Below are 24,418 nucleotides of genomic sequence, written 5' to 3' on the forward strand. Positions count from 1 at the left end.
ACCGTAGACCTACAAAACTTTGCACTAATTTGTACAATATTGTTAGTAAAATAACTTTTTCACGGATGATGCTGATACTAGTACAACTGACATGGAGTTCCTTTTCAACCAATCACAAATTAGGTGTAAGAGAGGGGAAATCTATACAACTGACTAATTCTATTATCAAATCGCTTCCTTCTCAGCCAATCGAAATATAAAAAAAAACCCCAGAAAATAAAAAAACTTCTAATATGTCAAATTTCGGCATTAATATTCACGTGCAGTGATATGATTTTCCCGGTATACTCTGAATCGAAATATGGCGTGCAATCATGCAATTTGAAAAACTATTCGTCTGGACTGAAGAGCCTCTCCATACATGTGAAAACGCATTTATGGTTGCACTTGAACGCAAGGCTAATTCAAATTAGTGTCGTGATATGTCGATCCTGCATTTAATACTCACATTTCCCAGTATATCCATTACGTTTATTTTCTCAGTGGTCAATGACGTAATGACGTTACGTGCAGTGTCAGTCAAGGTCGTTCAAGTTCATATTCTGAAGGTCGTATGAATCAGTGTCGTTAAAATACTTTTTGCTGAATCTACACTTTTAGTGACTGCACGTCCAAATAATATTTACTTTTGAATGATTCTCAAAGACCGAATTACTTTGAATTTATTTATAAATTTTTGATTTTTGATTTCGTTCATTCATTCATTCACCATCCATCCATTCATCATCCATCCATCAATCCATTATTCATCCATCCCCTTACATCCATCTATCCATTCATTCATCCATCTGTCTGTCCGTCCATCCAACCATCCATCCTTCAATCCCCTCATCCATCCATCCATATTCTTTATTCAGTTCATGGTATAACACGAAGTGATAAAAATCCCAATAAACTTTCTCTTCTTTCCATTCCTTTCTTCTTTTCCATTCATTTGAACACTTTCATTTATCGTTAGTCCCAAGCCATCAGGTGTCAATGCGCGGGCTACCTGTGGCCTGACACACGAGTAACCTTGAGCAGCCGCAAGTCAATGGCCTCTCATTAATTTGTTCACCTTTTTCGCTTCAATTTAATCGAAAAAATATTAAATATTCAGTCTTTTCCATGCTGGTTTGGTCAATGGTCTTTAATATTGGGTCGTGGCTGTGAAGAAAACCCTAATATAAGGTATACTTGTACGAAATTGTAATGCTTCAATATGGCGACTGTTGAGTCAGAATTTTCAAAGCAAGAAAACAAAGACTTCAAGCACACTTCAGCAGAAGCTGTTCAAGATAATTTAAAGGAAAAAGACAATATATCAGGTGATATATTAGATACAAAAGAGTTTAAAAGCAAAGTTAAAGAAAGTGGCTTGGAAAATGGTCAAGGTATTACAGCAACTAGGACGACGAATGGCGTTGAAAAGACGTTGAAAGAACCGATTCCAGTTCATCAGGCTTGCGAAGATTTAGATATTGGAACTAAAGGAAGAACGAACGGTGTCCACGAAAGAGCTGGAGTTTCAAAAGATAATGAGGAAAAAGCTGCCAGCCTTGAGCAAGATAGTGAGAATATGAACACACAAAATACAGATGAAAAAGTGGGAAAATGTGTAACAGAAAAAATGGGATATGAAAAGGAACAAGAGAGAGATTCAAATGAAAAAGTCTCACAAGAAACATTTAAGCCTCTTTTGAAACAAAGAAAAAGTCCTAATAATGGAAGCCCTGAGCATAACCATAAGTTCTTTGACAAAGAATCTAAAGCAGAGTACCTAAAAATTAAGTCTGAAGTCACAGGAGAAGCAGAGACATCTGAAAGTGAAGATGATGGTGAGTTACCCGATCTGGAACCTACACATCATGGAAGCCACCATTCACCAGATGCTAAAACAAAGGCTGAGTACAGAAAAATAAAGTATGAAGTGACAGGAGAAGCGCTTACTTCAGAAAGTGAAGACGAAAATGTTTCAGAGGAGGAAGAGGAGGAAATAAAAAAACAGGCCACAGAAGCAAGGGAAAAAGACTCTTCATCTTCTAATGAGTGGATTGACATTCTGGGAAATGGATTACTGAAGAAACGAGTAGGTGTTGATTATAGTAAATTCATAATTTGATAGAGCGAAGTTATTAAACCCGTGAAATAGATACAGTATTAGACTAACACACTTTAGTAGACCCTAATTTCATTGTTTTCTTTTGTGTCTATTTGACTATTACACATTAACTAGTATTTTTTTATTTCACGGGTTAAATGCCTTCACTCTAATAAGCAAACTAGTGTCATAACTGTTGTTCGTATTGTATTGATTGGCTTTACAACTACAAATCAATACTATAGACATTTTTACCTAGATCATGTGTAATATTTTCCCATTTCAGATGACATGACGTAATTCTCTAGAGAATAAGATTTTGCTAGTGTGAATACAGCCTATAGTAAGATATTTTGTTTGAGTTGTATCCATTTCATGCAAAATCAATTAGTGAAGAAATTCTACTCCAAAGAATGACACATGGTCTAAAATGGTTATATAACTTTAAAAAACTCATTAATAATTCATGAAGGAAACACAATAGAAATCATGACCATGAAGGAGGTATTATATCTGATATAGATTCGTCTTCATTTGCATAAACTTTAACTTGGATTTTCCCTATCAAACTTGGTTCATTTCGTAAAGAATTCGGTACAGTATGAGAACATACATCAGGAGTTTTTTAAGCCGTTTAATAAACTCGCAGATCGTGTTTTATCGGGTCTAAAACCACTCGGCTACGCCTCGTGTTTTATACCCGATAAAACACTCCTGCTCGTTCATTAAACAGTACTAAACTTATATTTTACAACCACAACTCCACATACGGGGCTCTTCCATGAGGATCCCCCCACACGCACTACCACTACATTCTATATTTACAACATACAACACTCAACTCACAAGTTGCTTTTTACGGAGAAAGGAAACCGGAGATCCCAGAGAAAACCCTCCTGGCATGAGAGAGAACAACACATCAAACAAACTCAACTCACATATGATTCAGTGTGAGCCAGGGCTCGAACCCAGACCACAGTGGTGAGAGGTGTGCAGTAAATGACTACACCACCCATGCCACCAATGGTTGCAGGGCTATAATGAATTCTGAATTTTAAAACAAATATTTTTGGTTGACCACTCTTTGCAAACCTAATACTTTTTCAGTGGTTACAAGGAAATAAGTAAATCACAAAAAGATAGTGAGTGGAGCTTGTTGGGTCTCTCCCTTGACAAGAGTGATGTTTCAGGTTCTCTGGTTTTTGCACCTTGAATAAGGAAGTGATCCAACAAATTCTACTGGCATGTGATGCAGAGTCCAGGAATTGAACCTAAGACCCTTGAGGTGGGGATGCAAGTGGAAAATAACTGTTAGCCTGTGATTGTTAGTAAAGATAATAAGTTTATTAATCATATGACCCATATCTGCCCTGGCTAGCGCTCTTAAAAAAAACTTTGGGAAAATGGCGTGAGCAGGGCCATATGGCTAGCGAGCAGGGCTGTACGAATCCGTACAGCCCTGCTTGATACCTGCAACTGTATTGACATAATTTGCAACTTTTAAAATATCTTTTTTATTTAGAGTCATATAATGAAATGCTTATTGACTCAGTTTGGTCAGGCCGTACAGGAAAATATTTGGCTCTCGGTCATTTGTACAGACCTTGCTGCGCTCGGTCCATACAGCATCACCTCGAGCCAAATGTTTTCCTGTACGGCCCTCTCACTCAGTCAATAAGTACATATTATTCACCTCACAAACCTCTTTACACTCAGTTGCACATTTGGCCTTGACACTAAAAATCATTAAATTACTGATATAATTTTTCTTCTTACTTTAAGACATTACTTGCTGGTAAAGGACGTGACACAAGGCCTGACAGAGGACAGATTGTGATGCTGAGGACAGCAGGAAGACTGGAAGATGGTACAGCTGTGGACTGGAATCAGTGCTTTCAGTTTATTCTTGGAGAAGGGGAAGTCTTACAGGGTTGGTATAAATATGATAATAACATATTATTAAAAATACACGTTATTATCGAAAATCTCGCACGCTGATTGGTCGAGAAACTCACACTATCACATGATAATCACCTCCAGCGATAATCCAAAATGGTGGCCGGCCGCTTTGTTGCTGTTACCGGAAAAATTGTCTTTTAACTTCTTCTTTTTCTTTTTTTTTGAAAGAATCACCTGTGTATTTATACTAAAACAATTATTCGTCGAAGGCGAAGTGAATATCAGGGAATATTTACCTTGCCGCTTGAAGACTTGCGTCTCGGTAAATATTCCCTGATATTCACTTCGCCTTTGGCGAATAATTGTTAAATATAGAACATCATAGTTTATAAAGTCTTTTAAGCAATCTTAAGGGAATAAAGTAAGGGTGGTGCAGAGGAACTGCTCTCGCCTTTCTCACTTCTCAAGGTCTCTGATTCAATTTCTGGACTCAAATATTAATCATTTTGAAAAGTTTTTGGTGAATACCCGAATACATGTATATGCATGATAATTTTTCCAATGTTTGATAACAATAACAATAATTGCATGTGAGCGGTGTCACTGATAAACTTGTGGTGCACTTTATGTTTAACGTCTTTGAATGAGACAGGACCATCATGATACATAGAAATCTGAGTCCCGACAAAAGGTCTAACCATTTGCAGATATTTTAAGAGCAAAGGCAGCGCTTCCTAGTCAGATATTTTACAACCCGAGTATTGGTTTCGGCCAAGGCTTTAAATCTTTATATATATATATTGTAAATTTTTATAGAGGGATACAAATTCAATATATATTATACTGTTTTCCAATTTGACCCACTGTGGCTCACAAACAAATCTTCTATCAATTCAACTCTCAACTCACATGTTGATTTTACGGAGGGAGGAAAAAGCAGAGAACCTGGAGAAAACCCTTGTGGCACAGGAGAGAACAGTTTAACCCACAACTTCCCAATAATATGTTGGTTCCAACAAACTCAGCCAATTGGCAGATATTTTATGCTCCTATAATATAAACAAGCTAGTATTGTACCATTACATTTGACTTGTGTTCTGATTGGCAAACTTTTCTTTGCAACTGCTTTGAGTTTATGAAATGTGTTTTTGTCACTCGGTAAAGATCTATATGTTAAGTGTATGCTACATCGAGTGTATAAGCAGATTAAAAAATCTGATTCAGTTGGGTTCTCGCGGGACTTATTTTTAGCCCTGTTGCTAGGTTATTCATTTTTTGGGTGTTTGTTTAGCCTTTGACATAGGTGTGGCTCTCATGGAACTCAATGAAGTATGCGAACTTGTGACTGATGCCCGATATGCATATGGAGAGCAAGGAAGGTCAGGAATATTTAGTACTGTCTTTATTACTATACTTACTATATACTATATAGTATTGTCATTGTGTGTTTCACTTTAAAGTCGAATGCAAATGAGGGTGATTCTGTTTCCGATTTATAGAATTTTTTTTGATGACTGATTTTTTTGTTGTTTACCTCATTAATTATTGATAATAATCTGATAGTATATGAAACCATGACAATACTCCAGTGTCTTTGCTCAGCCTTAGTCTTGTTTGTGTGTTATGATATTCAACCAAAAGCCGTGGCATTTTAATCAACTCGTACTGTTCCGTAGTGCGTACATTTCTTACTGTACAATGGGCCTTAATGAAAGAAAAGAACACATTTGTATGCTATCGAGGCTAAGACTGAGCAAATGCGAACTCAAAATGGGAATATTAACTTATATATACTTATCTTTGAAAGGGTGGAAGGTGATAATCCAGTCCCACCAAATGCTCAAATCTCCTATGAAATTGAGCTGTTAGCAGTACGAGATGGACCTGATATTGAAACCATGAGTGATGAGGAACGAATTAAAATCAGGTGAGTCTGAACAAAGTCTTTAAACTGGTTTTCACCCTTTGGGTAGTATTATCATCATTATTTATTTGTTATTTAACACTTATTCACCGAAGGCAAAGTGATTATCAGGGAATATTACTGAGACATGAGTCTTCGAGCGGCGAGGTAAATATTCCCCAATAATCACTTCACCTTTGGCAAGTTATTGTTTTAGTATAAATACACAAGTGATTCTTTCAAAAAAAGAAAAAAAGAAGATAAAAGACATTTTTTTCCGGTAACAGCCACAAAGCGGCTGGCCGCCATTTTGGATTATCGCTGGAGGTGATTATTGTGTGATAGTGTGCGTTTCTTAACCAATCAGCATGCGAGATTTTCTATAATCACCTGCGTATTTTTACTAAAGTTACATATTTACAGTGCAGACTCTCTATAAACTGAGAATACTTAAACTAAAATTAATTTAAGATTAAAAAAAACTTTGGCCAAACAGGAGAGAGCAAAATCAGTATCATCAGTATTGGAATTAGTATCATTCCCATGGTTGATGATATCATCAAAGTTTTTCCCCTGAATTCTTATTTCATATGGTCGTTAAAGAATATTAATTTTTCTTTCATAATATAAGTTGTATTGATTGTATTAATCCATGATATAAGAACTTTCTTGCTTTTCATAATCATATCTCTCCCTACGTTTGTTTTTTATACGAAATGCAAAACTGTTGAACATAAATGATACTGAGTTCTTATAACCTCTAATTATCTTATTATTTTGAAATCTAATCTAGTGACAAGAAGAGAGAGTTAGGGAATGACTTGTATACCAGAGGGGACTATTCTGCTGCTATCAACTGTTACCAAAGGTAAATTTTTATTATGATTTGATTTGATTTGATTAACTTTTCCCACGAGGGCAGGGACACAACACCTACTTTTACCAAATTACTGTGGTCCTTGTAGTACTGTGGTGTTAAGTGTGACATAATTCAACCTGGATTACATTATTGAGACAGGTGGCGCATTAGTAACGCACACCACAGTTCTTGATCAAGGGGAATTACTGGTTTGAGTTCAAGATTCTAAAGAGTTTGAGATACTAAGGTTCGAGCTTAATGTTTGTTAGACTTGGTCCCCCTCCCCTCCCCTCTTCTCCCCTCCCCTCCCCTCCCCCCAGTACTTTCATGGCTGTAGTTACACTGTATTGTATCCACAGGGCAATCAAGTATCTGATGCCTTCATCTTCAGAGGTAAGAAAGGTGGTCACTTGATAATAGAAACGATTTCCTATGGCAATGCAAAATACATAGTAAAGACATGTTCTTTGGTCATTAGCCATTCTGAAGTTGAGGAAAAAACTGGGTCCAGTTGGTATTGAAGTGCATTGTGGGACTGTTTTAGGGCACTGGGTCCAGTTGGTATTGAAGTGCATTGTGGGACTGTTTTAGGGCACTGGGTCCAGTTGGTATTGAAGTGCACTGGTGGGACTGTTTTAGGGCACTGGGTCCAGTTGGTATTGAAGTGCATTGTGGGACTGTTTTAGGGCACTGGGTCCAGTTGGTATTGAAGTGCAGGTTTAGAGCGCATTCAGTGTGAAAGCAAACAACATGTACATGTTCTTTCCATTTTTAATCCTCTAAATTGTATTTTTGTAAAAGAAATTGAAATCTTTGCTTTGCTGTGAAGTTGGGTTGCACTTGGGTTTTGGCAGAACACTCGAGAAGTGTAAAATAGCACTCTGCCATGCACCCTGCTTCTCTCAACCTGTATCCTTTATAACTGCTTAACAGAACGTGCTCACTTTTTTCATTTCTTCACTAGTCTGTTAGAAAAAGTAAATGGTGATTAATTGTGCCCTTCCTTACAGCTTTCTATTTACCAGTTCAATATTCTTTGATATTTTCACATTTATAGAAAGTTCAAGATCTTAAGGTGAAGTGTTGGAATAACCTTGCTGCTGCACAGCTCAAGGTAAATATCTCTGGCATGAGCATCATCATTGTCATCATCTTCAATCATTGTCATCATCAATCATTATCATAATCAGTCATTATCATCATCAATCATCATCATCATCAATCATTGTAATCATCATCATCATCAATCATTATCATCATCAATCATTGTCATCATCAAGCATTGTAATCATCATCATCTTCAATCATTATCATCATCAATCATTGTCATCATCAATACATTGTCATCATCATTATCATCATTACCATCACCATCATCACCTGCACAGTGATCATACATGATGTTTATGCAGTTGTCATCATTGTCTTCACTATCATTGTCATCATCATCATCATCATACGCTATTGTCACACAGTTGTTATTTTCTTGGAGTTTAACAGGTCAAGGGTCTTACATCATAAATGCACAATTGTCATCATCACCATTATCATCATTACCACCACCATGAGGACAGTTACGTTTGTCATGTACAGTCATGTTTTTCTATGCTTTTTACAGTGTGAAGCTTTATTACTGCAGCTCTCATATCATGTGTGCATCATCACCACTATCATCATTGCCACCATCAACAGCAATCATCCTCATCATCATCATAATCACTATTACTATCATCAACAGCAATTATCATCACTATCATCACTATAACTATTGTCATCACCACCAACATCATCATCAGTGACTTGTCATACAAAATGCGTTCTTTCTATGATTTTTACAGGTCAAGGCTTATACTGCAGCTCTTACATCATGCACTAATGTTCTGAACATCAATCCTGATAATGTCAAAGCTCTCTTTAGAAAAGGCAAGGTAAGGGTGAGGCTTTATCAACAGCAAAAATTTCAATTGACAAATGCCATAAACTCATAAGAATTATGTCATGTATATCCTTGAGAGGAGGATATTTCAACATGGTCAGTAGGGCAAGTCTAGTTAGGGTATGTTGGTGGCTTGTCGGGTGTTGGTGGGCTGTCAGTAGGGTGTTGGTGGGTTGTCAGTAGGGTGTTGGTAAGTGGTCAGTAGGGTGTTGGTAGGGTGTCAGTAGGGTGTTGGTAAGATGTCAGTAGGGCAAGTCTCAGTAGGGTGTGTTGGTAGGTTGTCAGTAGGGTGTTGGTAGGTTTTCAGTATGGTGTTGGTGGGTTGTTAGTAGGGTGTTAGTAGGTTGTCAATAGGGTGTTGGTAGGTTGTCAGTAGAGTGTTGGTAGGTTGTTAATAGGGTGTTGGTAGGTGGTCAGTAGGGTGTTGGTAGGTGGTCAGTAGGGTGTTGGTAGGTTGTCAGTAGGGTGTTGGTAGGTTGTCACTAGGGTGTTGGTAGGTTGTCATTAGGGTGTTGGTAGGTTGTCAGTAGAGTGTTGGTAGGTTGTCTTTAGGGTGTTGGTGGGTTGTCAGTAGGGTGTTGGTAGGTGGTCAGTAGGGTGTTGGTAGGTTGTCAGTAGGGTGTTGGTAGGTTGTCAATAGGGTGTTGGTAGGTGGTCAGTAGGGTGTTGGTAGGTTGTCAGTAGGGTGTTGGTAGGTTGTCAATAGGGTGTTGGTGGGTGGTCAGTAGGGTGTTGGTGGGTTGTCAAAAGGGTGTTAATAGGTTACCAGTAGGGTGTTGGTAGGTGGTCAGTAGGGTGTTGGTGGGTTGTCAATAGAATGATACATTGTTACCCAACAACTTACCAACACTTTTCAAAGGGTTGTTAATCTATCTTCCAGGTGCTTGCCTCACAGGGTGATTTACAACAGGCAGTCACTTGCGTCAAGAGAGCTGTCCACTTAGAACCCACCAACAAAACTATACGTTCTGAGCTTTCCAGTCTGAAACAATGTCTAAGTTCTCAAAACCAAAAAGAGAAAGATATGTATGAGAGAATGGTGGGCGGCCTTGGAGGAATGGAAAAGAACAAATCCAAGCCTTCTGTAAGTTGACATTAAATTATTATTAATAATTATTAGTCTGTAAAAAAAAGAAACCTTAATTATTGACCTGTTTACTTTTGGAGAAATGTTTACCCATTTCAGACCATGTGTTATTCTATTCAGAATAAGATTCTTTGAGTTAGCTTCCATATTTATGTTGTCTTCTCGTGTGCAAATGTTAGACAAAGAAAAGATACTCAAGGGAATGACACATGCAGGGTTTTTGAATAGCACAGCACAAAAATGATGTCATAAAAACGAAGACAAAGGCAAAGATCAGACAAACAAACTTATACTTTACTTTAAGCAGATAATTTTCACAGCCAATCGCAGTAGATCTTAGTTTAAATGGGTTATTATGCTAATTTTAAGTAAAAATAATAAAATCGGTTCGTATAATACTAATTGCAGTTAAATAGAATGCAATGTTTGTCTGAGTTTTCAAGCTATTTTTAGAATCTGCGTACTGCGCTATTGTTTTGAAGTAGGTGGTCATTCATTTTCCATTAGGTTTACAATTTTCCTATTTCAATGCTTCCTTCACAGATTTTCCCATGGTCACTAGTGTTTGGTGCTACTGTTATCGTCCTTGGAGGGATTGTCGCTGCGTTATACTTAAACAGACATTAAAAAAGTTTGCTGCAATGACAGCTTGGGAGAGTCAAAAGAGAGATCAATTGAGGCTAATACTTCATGTATCATCCCTCATGATTGTTAGCTGGAAAGTTTTATATCAAAGTTATTAGCTTAAATGTGCTAAATTATAGTCAAACTGTCATGTTTCGCAGCCACTGTTTATAAACTATAAATGTTTGATCAAAGGCCCTATACTAAATCTAGTTTGTTTTAGTACTTTCTATTTCTAACCCTGTGGTGTTCCCTTGAATATAGTTTCTTTCTTCACAAGCTTTTGGAAAAATCATGAAATTCTACATTTGTTGTGAAGATAAAATAAGGTTTTGGTGGGCGTCAATCAAAGCGTTTCATTGACATTGTTGGAAAACACTAAAATCTTAAAGGCCGCATGCTTTATGTAATATAATGAAAATGCTTTTATTGATGCCCAACAAAAACAACTGATCAGGTCTCTTCTCTTCAAATTGAGCTGCCATTGTTGCATCTCTGCACATAAGCAGAGTGTTATTCTTACTAGGTAGTTATTCGCATTGAAGTGGTCGTCTCTCAATCAATGAAAATCCAGAAGAAAATGATTTGAATAGGCAATGTGTATCAAAGCTCACAAAGTACTCTGGGAAGCCAAGTGCTGCAAAAATAAAACAGGGAAATCAAAGGAACTATGAGGAAAAAAAGTCATTTTCATCTGTTTAAATACTTAGATTTCCATAGAAAATATTGAAGGAAAATTGTCAGATGAATTTTTTAGAGACGGTGAAAAAGCACAAATACTCAGTTCTGATTCATGTTTGTGCACATTGGCTATTATAAGTTTCTTTGTTTGAGTTTGTTTCATATTAACAAAGCTCGCAGCATTTACTGGTAAACAAATGATAATACTCAAGGGAATGGGACGAGGTCTGATATGGGGAAATATTCCCCTCCAGCTATTCTATTCCATCTACAAATTAGAAAAATACCAATGCTTCATCAGGGCCGGGTTGTTCAAAGCTGGATAAGCGCTAATCCAGGATTAACTCTATCGGTCTTATTAAGAGTCAACCCAGGATTAGCACTAATCAGGCTTTGAACAACTGGGCCCAGTTGTGCTTCTAACGTAAAGATTACCAAAACAAAACAAAAACAAAAAATTACAAAAATAGAAAACCATTTGATTCCTAAAGTATTTATTAATAATGATTTCTTAAAGTTGTTAGCTTAAGTTGAAAATTATTTATACATAATCAAGATGTTTTTGGTTAAATCTATAAATGTTTAAATGAAAATTAGACTTGTTTAAATATATACATTGTACATCTTTTGTCAGCTAAATGATCCACTCAAATTGCTTACATGCAGAAAGCATTACAGACTTTTTATTTATTTTTTTCTCTGTCTTTTTTATTATTTATTAATATATGAGACACAGAGTTATTTACATGTATGGAGAGACACACGAAGTGTGTTTCTCTAGATTTATACTAGGTGCTATATATATTTACAGATTTTTTTTTTTTACACATTCATCATGGAATTTTATTTGATACTTTTACAATTGTTCAGATTTTTTTTTCTTGCAGAGCTACTTTTAAAGAAGTAGAAAAATTACTAAAGGAATGATAAACAAAAGAAAAGAAAAATTAACTAATTTGTATTGAGCTAACAAGAATCAAAGAAGAATAAAACAAACTACATAAAATTGCAGAAACTGCAAATTACAGAAGAAAAATACAAGAAAAAATTACAATAGCTTGGTATCATGGATACCTTTTTGAGCATTACAGACTTGTGCTAGTGAAATATATAACACTCTTATGGCTTCTTGTCTTAGCCAATCAAAAGGCACAACAAGTAGCGTAAATGAACCAATTAAATTGCTCACACGAAACATCATTACACATGTACAGTTCTGGCACTGAATATTTCCTAACATCTGGTTCAATGCCTTTCTCTTTATAGTATTTACAATGCACACATCACACTCAATTCACAATTTACATTTTCATCAAACAAAGTCACCTTGTGTGATGCCCAGCCCTGAAGGTTGAACTTAAAACATCTTGGGGACAATGGTGGAGAGATTTAAGACATTTTGCACTTCACGTTATATCTTTTCCACTTTTTTCGATGATTATATTTAACATGCTTACTACAGATATTTTCACACCTTTTTCTCAGGCTTTGTCTTCTTCCCATTTTGTTGATTCTATTTCCGATTCGCATTTTTTTAAGTTGCTCCCTCGGCCTGACGGATGTTATCTTGTATAATTTTTCTCACTCCATTCAACATGTTGGCAATGGATTTCTGTTTACATAGACTTTGACCATTTAGCTTCAAGTAGTTCATTGATTCCCGTATGTTTTCTATTGCTCTAGAACTTATCTTATTTTGCTCTTTAGAAAATTGGTCGTATGTACATGTGATGTCCTTTATCTCATCAACCAGCTTCTTTAAATTCTCATCCTGTATGATATCATTGCCCTCAGCTACCTCCAACTCGAAAACATGTACCGCATGGATAATATTAGCATTAAGGTGTTCTTCCATACTCCAGTCAGGTATGGGAATCTCTCCTGTCGGCGGTTGTTGGATGTTCCGCATCCAAATTGCTTTGATGATTTCAACGAATCTTGTTAAATCTACGGTTTCAGTGAATTTTTCGCATAGCTCAGATGTTATGGATGTCAAATCAACGATTATTTTACGTTGGTTTTCATTTGAATCGGATAGACCTTTGGTGTCAAAACGAAACTTTTGATCGTAATACGTTATAACATGTGTTAACACGGCCGGCCAAGATTCACCAAACGAAAGGTTCTTCACGTAGGGAAGTACTCTTCTTATTTTCATATTAAATTCGTCATCCTTCTCTTCTGACCTAACGTCTTCCAGGCCAAAATATTTTAAAACTTCGGAAATGGCATCTTCTTCATTATTCGACCGCCTTGCTGGGCGGACAAAAGATCTTGCTATCTTTGCTATGTTTGCTATCTGAGTAATCAGACAAATCAATGGTCTTGATCTGGATCCTAATAGTGTCTGTGTGTTAATACTAGTAGGATGTGGTAACTCGATATGCAAGGTCTGGAACACTTCTTGAACAGCCTCTAAGTCTTCCTGGAGCTTTCTCAGTGGCTTGTAGTGAAGAATATACACGATTAAGCCGTGAAAGTAGGCTTTATTCAAGTAAACCATGTGCTTACACAAACATGGCCGTCGTTACAAAACGTGAGATTCCGCTGACCTAAGGCAGGCACTTACACAGGTAACCCAACAACTAGTAATTACTAAAGAGTGTTTTTGTTAATGTTTGGTACATTAATCACTATTATCAGTACATTCACCCCTTCCTAAAGATTAAGCCTATCAATGGGATGACTTCCCCGCTGAGAGCGTCTCAGTACAATGGGGGCCTGTTTACTTTCATGGGTAGTTCCGTGATTGGCACCGTTGTCAGGTAAGAGTGCTTCAGCGGGCGGCGTTGTTGCAGGTTGGACTTCAGCCGGTTGGGGTGTGGCAGATTGTGCTTCAGCTGGTGTTGGTTGCACAGGTGAGACTTCACTTATCGGCTGACCTCGGGGAGCGAGACTTCTCGTAGACACTGTTGTCTCCCGCCCATCAGGGTAGCGAACATGAGCATAATGTGGGTTCGCCTGGAGCAGGTCAACCTCATCGACGAGGGGGTCCATTTTGCTGTTTCGAACGTTACGCTTGATGTATACAGGACCAGGTACAGACAGCCAAGTAGGGATGGAGCTGCCAGTAGAGGACCGACGAGAGAAGCCCAGAAAACGCTCATGAGGCGTCTCGTTCGTTGCAGTACACAGCAGAGAACGGATTGAGTGTAAGACATCAGGGAGGACATCTTGCCAGTACTCGGCTGGGAGGGTTTTGGACTTCAGGCAAGCTGTAACAGCCTGCCAGACAGTGCCATTGTATTTCTCCACCTGTCCATTCCCGGCGGGGTTGTAACTTGTAGTGCGGCTCATCGCAATACCTTTGCTAGTCAGGAACTCTCGTAGCTCTCGACTCATGAATGATGCTCCCCTGTCTGAATGCACATAGGCCGGCATGCCAAAAAGAGAAAACAGCGTGGTAAGACACCTCACAACGGTGGGAGTGGATACATCAGGACATGGGAAGACAAACGGAAAACGAGAATACTCATCAATGATGTTTAGAAAGTACCTGTTCTTGTTGTTGGAGGGTAGAGGGCCTTTAAAGTCAATGTTTATTCTTTCAAATGGCTGGGTAGCCTTAATGAGATGAGCTTCTTCTGGCCGGTAGAACTTGGGCTTACACTCACAGCAGACAGGGCAGGCGCTTACTGTTTTCTTGACTTCTTCTAGTGAAAACGGTAAGTTTTTCGTTCGAACATAATGCCAGAGTCTGGTAACGCCTGGATGACATAGTGATTCATGAAGCTTGTAGAGGGAATCGTGAGTAGTCGTAGCACAGCTGGCTCGGGACAAGGTGTCTGGTGCCATATTCTCTTTACCGGGTCTGTAGACTATGTCAAAGCTGTAACAACTGAGCTCGATTCTCCAACGCATTATCTTGTCATTCTTGATCTTCCCTTTCTGTCGTTGGTTAAACATGTAAGAAACTGATTGTTGGTCAGTTTTTAGAGCGAAGTGGCGACCGGTGAGAAAATGTCTCCAGTGTCTTACAGATTCAACGATAGCTTGAGCCTCCTTCTCGACAGCAGAGTGCTTTAGCTCACTTCCTTGCAAAGTACGCGAAAAGAAGGCCACTGGTCTCCCATTCTGGTTGAGAGTGGCTGCCAGTGCTACTTCCGAAGCATCTGTCTCAACTTCAAAGGGGATACTTTCATCTATGGCTGAAACAATGGCTTCTGCGATGATCTTCTTTATTCCTTGAAATGCCTCTTTGGCTTCCTGAGGCAATGGAAAGGATTTACAGCTTGTGATGGGCTTTATTCGATCAGAGAAATTTGGTACCCATTGTGAGTAATAGGAGAAAAGTCCAAGACATCTGTTGAGGGATCTTGAATTGTGTGGCAGAGGAAGCTCTTTCAAGGGCCGTAACCTTTCAGGATCAGGACTAATGGTACCTTCTTCAATGACGTAACCAAGTAAAGGAAGACGGCGCGTGGAGAAGACACTCTTGCTATCGTTGAACTTAAGATTGGCATTTCGTGCAGCATCCATGAAGGATTTCAAGTTGATGTCATGATCAGACTGATCCTTTCCACAGATAGTTATGTTATCCAGGTAGGGAAATACTCCTTTCAGATTATGGTCTTCGACTAGTCTCATCATTTCTCTTTGGAAGCATGCTACCCCGTTGGTTACTCCAAAAGGTAACCGGGTAAACTGATAGAGTCTGCCCTTAGCTTCAAAGGCAGTGTAAGGCTTGTCTTCGTTTTTCAACGGTATCTGGTGGTAGGCACTTTGCAGGTCAAGGGTACTGAAAACTCTAAACTGAGCGATTTCGTTGATAGTGTCACTGATTCTTGGCAATGGGAATGCATCAAGCTGTGTGAATCGGTTGATGGTCTGTGAGTAATCTATAGCCAGACGTTTCTTGTGGTTCTCGTCTTTAGTTACAACTACTTGGGCTCGCCACGGAGACTGACTGGGTTCAATGATGCCTTCCTTTTGCAATCGATCCACTTCTCCACTGATGAATGTGAGATCTTCTGCACTGTAGCGTCTGGATTTAGCAGCAACTGGATGACAATCTGATGTAAGGTTTGCAAAGGGTGAGGGCGGGTCGATGTTTAACGTAGTTAGGCCGCAGACAGATAGGGGTGGCTTTGTTCCACCATACTCAAACGTGACATGGTCATGTTTGAATTGACTATAACAGTAGCAGATGAGGCCTTAAGAGCTTGCGGGGTCCCAACTGAGGCAAGTGATGGTGGCCAGAGGGCCGCAGAGACGTCACCAGGCTTCGACGGTTTCCCTCGACAGACTTGTGCAAAATGCCCCTTCTTCTGACATTTATGGCACACAGCATCACGAGCTGGGCATTTGGCACGGGGATGCTTAGTATTTCCACAGAAGAAACATTTGGGACCACCGGTCGTCAGTGTTGAAGCTAAGAGATTGGGGTCAGGTTGAGATGACGCTGGCGATGTGGTTTCAGGTGACACACCTACGGCTGCAGCATTGAATGGCTGAGAAACTGCGTAGCTTTCAGAACTTCGCATGGCAGAATCAAGAGCTCTAGCTTGATCGAACATTGTCTTTAGATCAAGAGTTTTATTCTCCAAAAGCCGCTGACGAATTTGATTTGATTGCAACCCAGTAATGAAGGCATCCCGGACGTTCTCTTCACAGTATTTAGCAGCCGTAACAGATTGGAAATTACATTCCTTGCTGAGCACCTTTAGAGCTTGTAAATACTGGTCCAGTGTCTCTCCAGGCTGTTGTCGTCGAGTTGCAAGAACGTGTCTCGCGTAAATTTCGTTAGTTGGTCTAACGTAAACATTTTGAAGCGATTGCATAGCGGATTCGTAGCTTGGATATCCTTCGATGTACTCAAAGACTGCAGGTGAAACGAAATTGGTTAACACTCCGAATTTATTGAGACCTTCATCGGGCAGCACTGAGAGAAAATTCTCGAAAGTTCGTTTCCAGTGTATCCACGCTTTGGATGCTCCAGTATCACTTGGATCGACGCCGAAACGTTCAGGACGTAAAACTTTATCCATTTTTGGTTACTTGAATAAATTTGTAGTGAAGAATATACACGATTAAGCCGTGAAAGTAGGCTTTATTCAAGTAAACCATGTGCTTACACAAACATGGCCGTCGTTACAAAACGTGAGATTCCGCTGACCTAAGGCAGGCACTTACACAGGTAACCCAACAACTAGTAATTACTAAAGAGTGTTTTTGTTAATGTTTGGTACATTAATCACTATTATCAGTACATGGCTCACCTTTAAAATCGTTTGGATTGAGAAGCATGAACCTTAAAACATCAAGGCCAGTGATCTTTTCCTTTCGCTCACCAGTTTCAGACACAGTCCCATAAAACATAACCATAGCCTCAAATTTCTCTTTGCATTTCCCAAGGTTCTCATGGATGCCACGTTTTCGGATCTTGTCGTATTCATCCTTAGTAATATCAGTGATTTTATTTCTTTCTTCCAGCTCTAAACGTTCTTTTTTCTTTCTTTCTTTCTTCTCTGAACGTTCCGTTTTGTCTTTTCTATCCTTGTTTTTGATTACATAGTTCACCCAATACAGACCAGCCGCTGTTATAATGGCCTGAGCCAATGCTATAATAATCTGTAAACTTGAAAACACCAGATATGCGGTGTCTCGGTCTGACCCAAACGTGCAGGCACTCGACGTTTCGCAGACCACAGGTTTATCAGTTGTGAAGTTGGTGGTGTAGCTCATATTTATCGCCATCATTCTCAAAGCGTGCACTAATAAATCCGCGTCTGTTTTACTAGTGTAAACTAAAGACCGCGTGTAGTGTCGACCTCGTGTCAACTGATTCTAGGAAAATTCACTGCAGGGAAGTTGTTGGAAGGCATGCGCAGTCTCGAAAACAGTGATTCAAAAACATCATTCTATCATACATGCAAACGGAATGTACGCATTTATGCAATTTGACTTTTTTGGACATATTTGACCAGATACCACCACTTTCGTAATTGTGATTATTATTATTATTATTATTAGCGGAGCTTCCGCGCGCGGGCCGAAGGAAATGGCAATGGTATAAAGACCCCCACCCTCCCCCTCTGCCTAGCTCGCTTATTATTTTTTTAACAGCTTTATTGGGAAACTAATATTACAATGTGTTGAATAGAAAAATAACTAATAGCTAATTAGTATCATCATCATCATCATCTTTTTATTATTTATATCATCATCATCATCATCATTATTATTGTCATAATGTCAGTCTCAAGCTTCCAGTTTAGTGGCTTAATTAAGTGCTAAAACAAATGGTTGAAAATATTCGGAGAATTTTAACATATCTTTTCTGGTTAATAAAATAATTCTTGGAAATCGTGCTAAGATGCGCGCATGCGTTATTAATGCGTACGAAGTTAAGAAAGATCGATATGAGACTGTTGTTGTTCGAACTGAGGCCTTGAAAGTTAATCTAGTTGGCTTAGCTCGAGAACAGAGCCGGTCTGAGAGGTAAGAAATAGTTATAATCTCACTTTGAAGTTTCAAGTTTTTGTCCTTTTAAATTCCCGGTCTCGATGTTTCGTACGGGAAGTTTTGAATTCCCAGCTAGCTAGTTAAATCAGCTTTTTGTCAAAGAAAAACTAAAAAAATTGCAGTATTTTGATCGTTAAAATAAAACTTAACTCGTTAAAAGAACGCTACTAATATAAGGTTATAGTTTGCTTAAAATAAAAGTAAGAAGTACACACGCACCGATCGAACGAGTAAGACGCTGAATCGAATTAATCTGGCAAAAAGGAATCCATTTATCTGGAGATTTAGGAGATAAAAATTACAATATAGTTTTAATAATGCCAGTAATTAATTGTGATCCTTTGATTGATTGTCGTATCGTTAATCTGCTTTAAATGATATTCTGTACTTTAGCAACATTGTGTTTACATCGATCCTTTGGAATGCAAGTGCCTTGCGTTATGTATGTATAGCTTACCATAAACCACGAAACGAAACGAAACGAAAAGAAACAATAAAATGCGAAACGAAGATTTCGCATTTTACAGATCTTTAAAATGCGAAACCGTCATTTCGCATTTTACAGATGTGTAAAATGCGAAACGACAGACTGTAACCTGAGGCTTTGCGATCTCATGTTTAACTGTAAGCTTATTCACGAAATTAGATGAAAACTGTGTAGCTCCATGTCTTAGAAAATTAGAGATTACTTTGAATCTCAGTGGGAAGAACAGTGTAAACCTTCCATGTACCAAAAGCCACAAATTTATAAACTATATTGAAATACTTCAACTCCTGTTGTTGTGGCGCCATTTTGAATGCACAGGGTTATTTATCATATGAATTATTGATTTATATATTTTACCCGTTACCCATTACCCGCATTCTAGATACGCCGCTGAAATAAGGCCCAGTCGTGAGCATTGCATAAATTGACCTTGGCCATTACAAAATGGCAGCTTTTGTAGAAAAAAAAATATTATGTAGATACAGCTACCCTTTGTGGCAACAAAATGGCAGTGTTTTAGGAAATATACAGTCATTTGAATTTTTTTCTAAGTTGTGCAAAAATAAAAGAAATGCCAGTCTTTTTTTTTTTGGTTCGCCGTTTTGGGGGCCCAAACAACATGGCGAAATTGCAAAATCCTTGCTATGCCACTGACATTTTTGGGTTTATTTTAATTACCTACAGGTTTTCTGAGAATTAAGCCATCATGTACTCACCTTGGGCGCTCAATGGAACTGAAGGGACAGCAATTTGCAGAGTGACAGTAGTAAATGAAACAAATGGTGGAGAGAATATGAAACCTCTTCAGGGATGCATAGTTTCGTCTAAAGATGAAAATTTAAAAGATTTAATAGGACTATGGAAAAATCCAAGTGATGACCAAAATATATTTTCAAAGCATAAGTATTTTTTTTACTCACCAAATGGTGAGATAATAACCAAACAAATGAAAACAACAGTCAGCTATCCAAAGACTGGAGATAGTACACATCATAAAAAGGAATATAAGTTGAAAAGAAATCTTAGTGCTGTTGTTGTTAATGAGTGCCATTTATTTCTTTTGTGTGAATCTAAAGAGCTTGATAAATGCTCTTTTTTAAAGAAGCATAGAATTAAAGGAATTAGGTTGAATCAAACCCTAGGAAATGAGGTTTATGGACTAGGTAATTATGAAGACCATTTTGGTTTCATCAAGTTGAAGATTGAAAAATGTAAGGATCAGCCAAGCACCAATGAATATAAGGTTCAGAACCTGAGTGATGAACAATTTAAAAATCTGTTGGATGTGCCTGGGCCAATTATTGTGGAAGAACAGGAAGAAAAGACTAAAAAAACATTTAAGACTTTAGTTGGGTCATTTGTAAAGGTTACTGGGAAAAGTCGCAGAATTTCCTGTTCTGTTTTTGAAGTACCAGGTAAATAATAATTGTTAATAATTCAACTGAGCTAATTCTTAAAGTTGTAAGAGCCTTTTTAGGTAGCATCGTGGTGTATGGTTTAACCAAGTGTGTGTCATAGGTTTCTCTTCACTTAGAAACAAAATTCAGTTGCAGGCAAGATTCGAAGCCGGCAATTTCCTTGGCACCAAATGATGCTTATCCCAACCCTATTTTAGCCACAAAGTGAATTCGCTGGGATGCTTTCTGATTTTTGTCATATTTAAAACGATGCTTCATTATTGTGTGCACAAAAATATTTATTATACTATAATATATGCTATCGTAGGACACAACTGCTAACCGAATGAATTTGCATATTGGAATTGGAATTTGAATAGAATCCCTCTGACAATATTATTCCTGTACACCACGATATATATACAACGATCATAATATATGTTTCATAATTTACAGAGAATTTTTTTTATTATTATAGACCTAAATTAATTTTAACCATTGAAGTTGATTTTACATTGTAAGATGATCCTTTTCTGTGGTTTTCCGTGTGGCTGCTCTGATCCGAACCTCTAGATCCACTTCCAGAAAAAAATTAGGAATGCTTCCTTGCTCGAACAGCAGTTTAAATCAACACTCAAGACTCTTAATATTCCCAGATTAATGAGCCCCACCAATGGGTTTTAGGGAACAAGGGGACAGGAGCATTTATTTTCAGGGAACAGGAGATATCGTCACATAATTTTCGGGGAAATAGTGCAAATAATATACCCGTGAAATAGATAGCTTAACTAATTACTATAACCTTTTTTGGTTGCATAAGTCTAATTAGTTAGAAATAGCCGAGCTGTGACGGGTTAACTAGTGCATGTGTGCTACTCAAGGGTGCACATTTTAAAATATTTTTAAACACACTTACAAAAGCTGAAACGATATTTTGTTGTACATGCTTTTCCTTCATGTTTGCATTTTCGTACATGCATGCCTCACTGAATTCCTATGTCTTGTCTAATTAAGCGCTAACTATATCCTATTTCATCCTAACTATTTTACGGGTAATATTATTTGCACTCTATTATTATCTACATATTATATGTAGGTTCATTAATGACTCCAATTTTATGTTAGCAAACTAAGTGCACTGAGATGTTAGTAGTGTTCGCTATATAAGAATTGTATTATATATATGTCTATATTATTATTATGGGTCACACAATTTTAAACCAGTATAAAGGGGGGGGGGGGGGGGGGGAGGGGCTGGGCGCTGTCTATAAATTAAACTGTATGTACATTAGGGGTGGGTCATTTGAATGTCATTTCTTTGACCTCCTTTAATACTGCAAAAGCAGCTCCTTCAAATCGAACTCTACCCCCAACCCAGGCCATGCCACTCCACTTTAACTACTTAATTAAAATGACCAGGGCCTTACAGAACTCTTTGTATGAGGATTAAATGAAAACTTTTAAAACATCATATAAGCATGAGAAGCAAGCTTAGGAACATGGAGCAGTATGGCTGAGTGTTCTCAATCTTGTCTTTCAAGTGCTCTACAGCTCCCAGAGTGTCACCACAGTACAACTTATTTTCGAAAGCACTTTTTTGAGCTTTTGTAAAACATTTGAAATACATGTACAGTACAGCTTATTTAAAAAAAACATTTTTTGAGCTTTTTTGCACTTTTGTTTTCAGTTTTGAACTTGCAATTTATTGTGTACTAAATATTTATTTTTATCAATTAAAGGCAGAACTACTGATAGATTGGGAACCAGCACTTACGGGTCAAAAGTTGATGGGGATAGCGATAGTGAGAAAGGAGGCAATGAACCATCAGAGAATGTAGAAAATGTTGATGGCATCAATCCAAAATCAGGTGGAAGTGATTTTTCTATAATTTAAAGTGATAAATAAATATCAACTGAGCTATACATAGCATCTACTTTTGTTTGTTTGTTTTAATGGGGGAGGGGAGTAAGGGATTTTTTTATAGCCCTAATATAAATTTTTCTCATCTATATTGAATTGCACAGGGGCAAAGGTAAACAGCGTTATTTCAAAGAACTGAATGAGTCGTTGCAAAGGATAATTTTCAACCAAAATCTCGTATTAATAGTTATTAATATTTAGGATGTTTTTTAATATGCAAGCCTTTAAATTAATGTAGATGAAGAGGTGGTTATAATATATATTGATTATATTTATTTCATTTTGCATTTCAGACACAGCAAAGGTTAATTCTTCTCTAGAAGATGTAGATGTATGTAACTGTAAACGTTATGCAGTGCTTACATATTTAAGGAATATAAAACATAAGTGCATGTCTCTGTACTGTGATACGATCAGAGCAATTGAAGCAACATACATCTGCTTATGATGAGCACAAGAAAAGCAAGCTTAGGAATGGGAAGAAGTATTGGACTCTGTTTCTAATGCTTTTCAGGTGCTGTACAGTACCCTGAAGAGTACTAGTTATCACGTACAGAGACATAAGCAGTGGGACTGAGTAGCACTCTGCAATATGTAATATTAAAAGCCGAACAATATGTTGCTTCCTTTTAGATTGGATTATGAAGCATGACCTTTAAGTTAGAAATAGGACTTTTCGTATTTTAGCCAGAGAACATAAAAGTGAAAAATTCTCTTTAGTCTCACATCGCCCATGCATTTCAGATCATCTCCGACCGACGTTTTTTGAAATTATGTACTGTTTAATAAACGAGCAGGAGTGTTTTATCGGGTATAAAACACGAGGCGTAGCCGAGTGGTTTTAGACCCGATAAAACACGATCTGTGAGTTTATTAAACGGCTTAAAAAACTCCTGATGTATGTTCTCATACTTAGTACCGAATTCTTTACGAAATGAACCAAATTTGATAGAGAAAATCCAAGTTAAAGTTTATGCAAATGAAGACGAATCTATATCAGATATAAAACCTCCTTGATGGTCATGATTTCTATTGTGTTTCCTTCATGAATTATTAATGAGTTTTTTAAAGTTGTATAATGGCTGCTAGCAGATAGAACACAGAACTTTAAGGATAGATTGGCAAGACTAAATATTCCCATAGCTCCTCAAAATGAGTGCACTGACTGCAGCAGCAGGTCCAGGACTATTTCCTCCTGCCTACTCTTTATTACAATATATCATTTGAGTGTATATATTTGTATATTTAACACCCTTGATATATGTATAGTGTATTACAGTACCAATCCAACTGGCTTTGGAAAATGAACAATCAGTTAATCAATACTAAGTCACTGTATTAAGGACCAGTCATTATTAATTTTATAGGTTGGTTGGGTTAATGGTGCAAATAAGGAGGGGGTCACCAATTTTTATGCAGGAAGTTAAGAGGGGGGTCATAAATATTTGCTAGCATCTGTTTCAGTATTACTTATGGGAGGGGAGAGTCAGAACAAATTGTGCCTCACAAAAAGGAGTGTCAGAAAAAAACAAATTTAAGATGGCATGCTCACTGTTGCACCAGCCCCCCTCCCTATGAATAACAAGTGGTCTCTTTGTGCTATAAACTTATAAACAGTAAAATACTATTAGTACTAAGTACTGTACTGTCTCTTATTGTTTCAGGATGAAATAAAAAATGATGATCGTGGAAAAAACAGGAAGGAAACTAGTAAATTTCCCTCTTCAAATAGCTATGTATCGCGAGGAGAAGAATTAATTAAACAAAAACAACAACTGAATGAGATGCAGGAAGAGAGAAATAAACAGTTGGAAAAACATCAGCTGAATGAGAAGCTAGAAAAGAATAAAAGACAGCTCCAGAAACAAATGAATGAGAAGCAAGAAGAGGATAAAAGACAGCTCCAGAAACAAATGAATGAGAAGCAAGAAGAGGATAAAAGACAGCTCCAGAAACAAATGAATGAGAAGCAAGAAGAGGATAAAAGACAGCTCCAGAAACAAATGAATGAGAAGCAAGAAGAGGATAAAAGACAGCTCCAGAAACAAATGAATGAGAAGCAAGAATAGTATAAAAGACA

The 24,418-nt window shown here is 37.7% G+C and overlaps 3 protein-coding genes across 3 annotated transcripts; 2 read left to right on the forward strand and 1 right to left on the reverse strand.

The window, feature by feature from the left end:
• The first annotated feature begins 1,010 nt into the window (after window positions 1-1,010).
• On the forward strand, window positions 1,011-11,697 carry LOC116296788 (peptidyl-prolyl cis-trans isomerase FKBP8-like). Its single transcript, XM_089037696.1, has 10 exons — window positions 1,011-2,068; window positions 3,863-4,010; window positions 5,271-5,358; window positions 5,787-5,906; window positions 6,676-6,750; window positions 7,101-7,134; window positions 7,799-7,855; window positions 8,580-8,669; window positions 9,558-9,761; window positions 10,308-11,697. Exons 1-10 carry the CDS (start codon window positions 1,202-1,204, stop codon window positions 10,389-10,391), a joined length of 1,767 nt encoding a protein of 588 aa, XP_088893822.1. The 5' UTR covers window positions 1,011-1,201; the 3' UTR covers window positions 10,392-11,697.
• A 4,432-nt stretch (window positions 11,698-16,129) lies between these two features.
• On the reverse strand, window positions 16,130-17,056 carry LOC148906678 (uncharacterized). The gene has a single exon (XM_089038096.1). It carries the CDS (start codon window positions 17,054-17,056, stop codon window positions 16,130-16,132), a length of 927 nt encoding a protein of 308 aa, XP_088894222.1.
• A 1,327-nt stretch (window positions 17,057-18,383) lies between these two features.
• LOC116296798 (uncharacterized) lies at window positions 18,384-24,407 on the forward strand. The gene is made up of 5 exons (XM_089037893.1): window positions 18,384-18,509; window positions 19,705-20,435; window positions 22,157-22,285; window positions 22,632-22,669; window positions 24,003-24,407. The coding sequence occupies exons 2-5, from the start codon at window positions 19,727-19,729 to the stop codon at window positions 24,405-24,407; spliced, it is 1,281 nt and encodes a 426-aa protein (XP_088894019.1). The 5' UTR covers window positions 18,384-18,509; window positions 19,705-19,726.
• Window positions 24,408-24,418: the final 11 nt, after the last annotated feature.

The sequence above is a fragment of the Actinia tenebrosa genome, unplaced genomic scaffold (genome assembly GCF_029948245.1).
Source record: "Actinia tenebrosa isolate PJP-AT-01 unplaced genomic scaffold, QUT_ActTen_1.0 PGA_scaffold5__44_contigs__length_20552954, whole genome shotgun sequence".
NCBI lineage: Eukaryota > Metazoa > Cnidaria > Anthozoa > Actiniaria > Actiniidae > Actinia > Actinia tenebrosa.

What these genes read in the sequence shown, in the direction of transcription:
- LOC116296788 (XM_089037696.1), top strand. Translation starts at nt 1,202, where the DNA reads ATGGCGACTGTTGAGTCAGAATTTTCAAAGCAAGAAAACAAAGACTTC. An exon ending in ATGGATTACTGAAGAAACGA is followed by an intron (nt 2,069 to 3,862) that starts GTAGGTGTTGAT and finishes TCTTACTTTAAG; the next exon opens with ACATTACTTGCTGGTAAAGG. An exon ending in AGAAGGGGAAGTCTTACAGG is followed by an intron (nt 4,011 to 5,270) that starts GTTGGTATAAAT and finishes GTGTTTGTTTAG; the next exon opens with CCTTTGACATAGGTGTGGCT.
- LOC148906678 (XM_089038096.1), bottom strand. Translation starts at nt 17,056, where the DNA reads ATGGATAAAGTTTTACGTCCTGAACGTTTCGGCGTCGATCCAAGTGAT.
- LOC116296798 (XM_089037893.1), top strand. Translation starts at nt 19,727, where the DNA reads ATGTACTCACCTTGGGCGCTCAATGGAACTGAAGGGACAGCAATTTGC. An exon ending in TTCTGTTTTTGAAGTACCAG is followed by an intron (nt 20,436 to 22,156) that starts GTAAATAATAAT and finishes TATCAATTAAAG; the next exon opens with GCAGAACTACTGATAGATTG. An exon ending in TGGCATCAATCCAAAATCAG is followed by an intron (nt 22,286 to 22,631) that starts GTGGAAGTGATT and finishes TTTGCATTTCAG; the next exon opens with ACACAGCAAAGGTTAATTCT.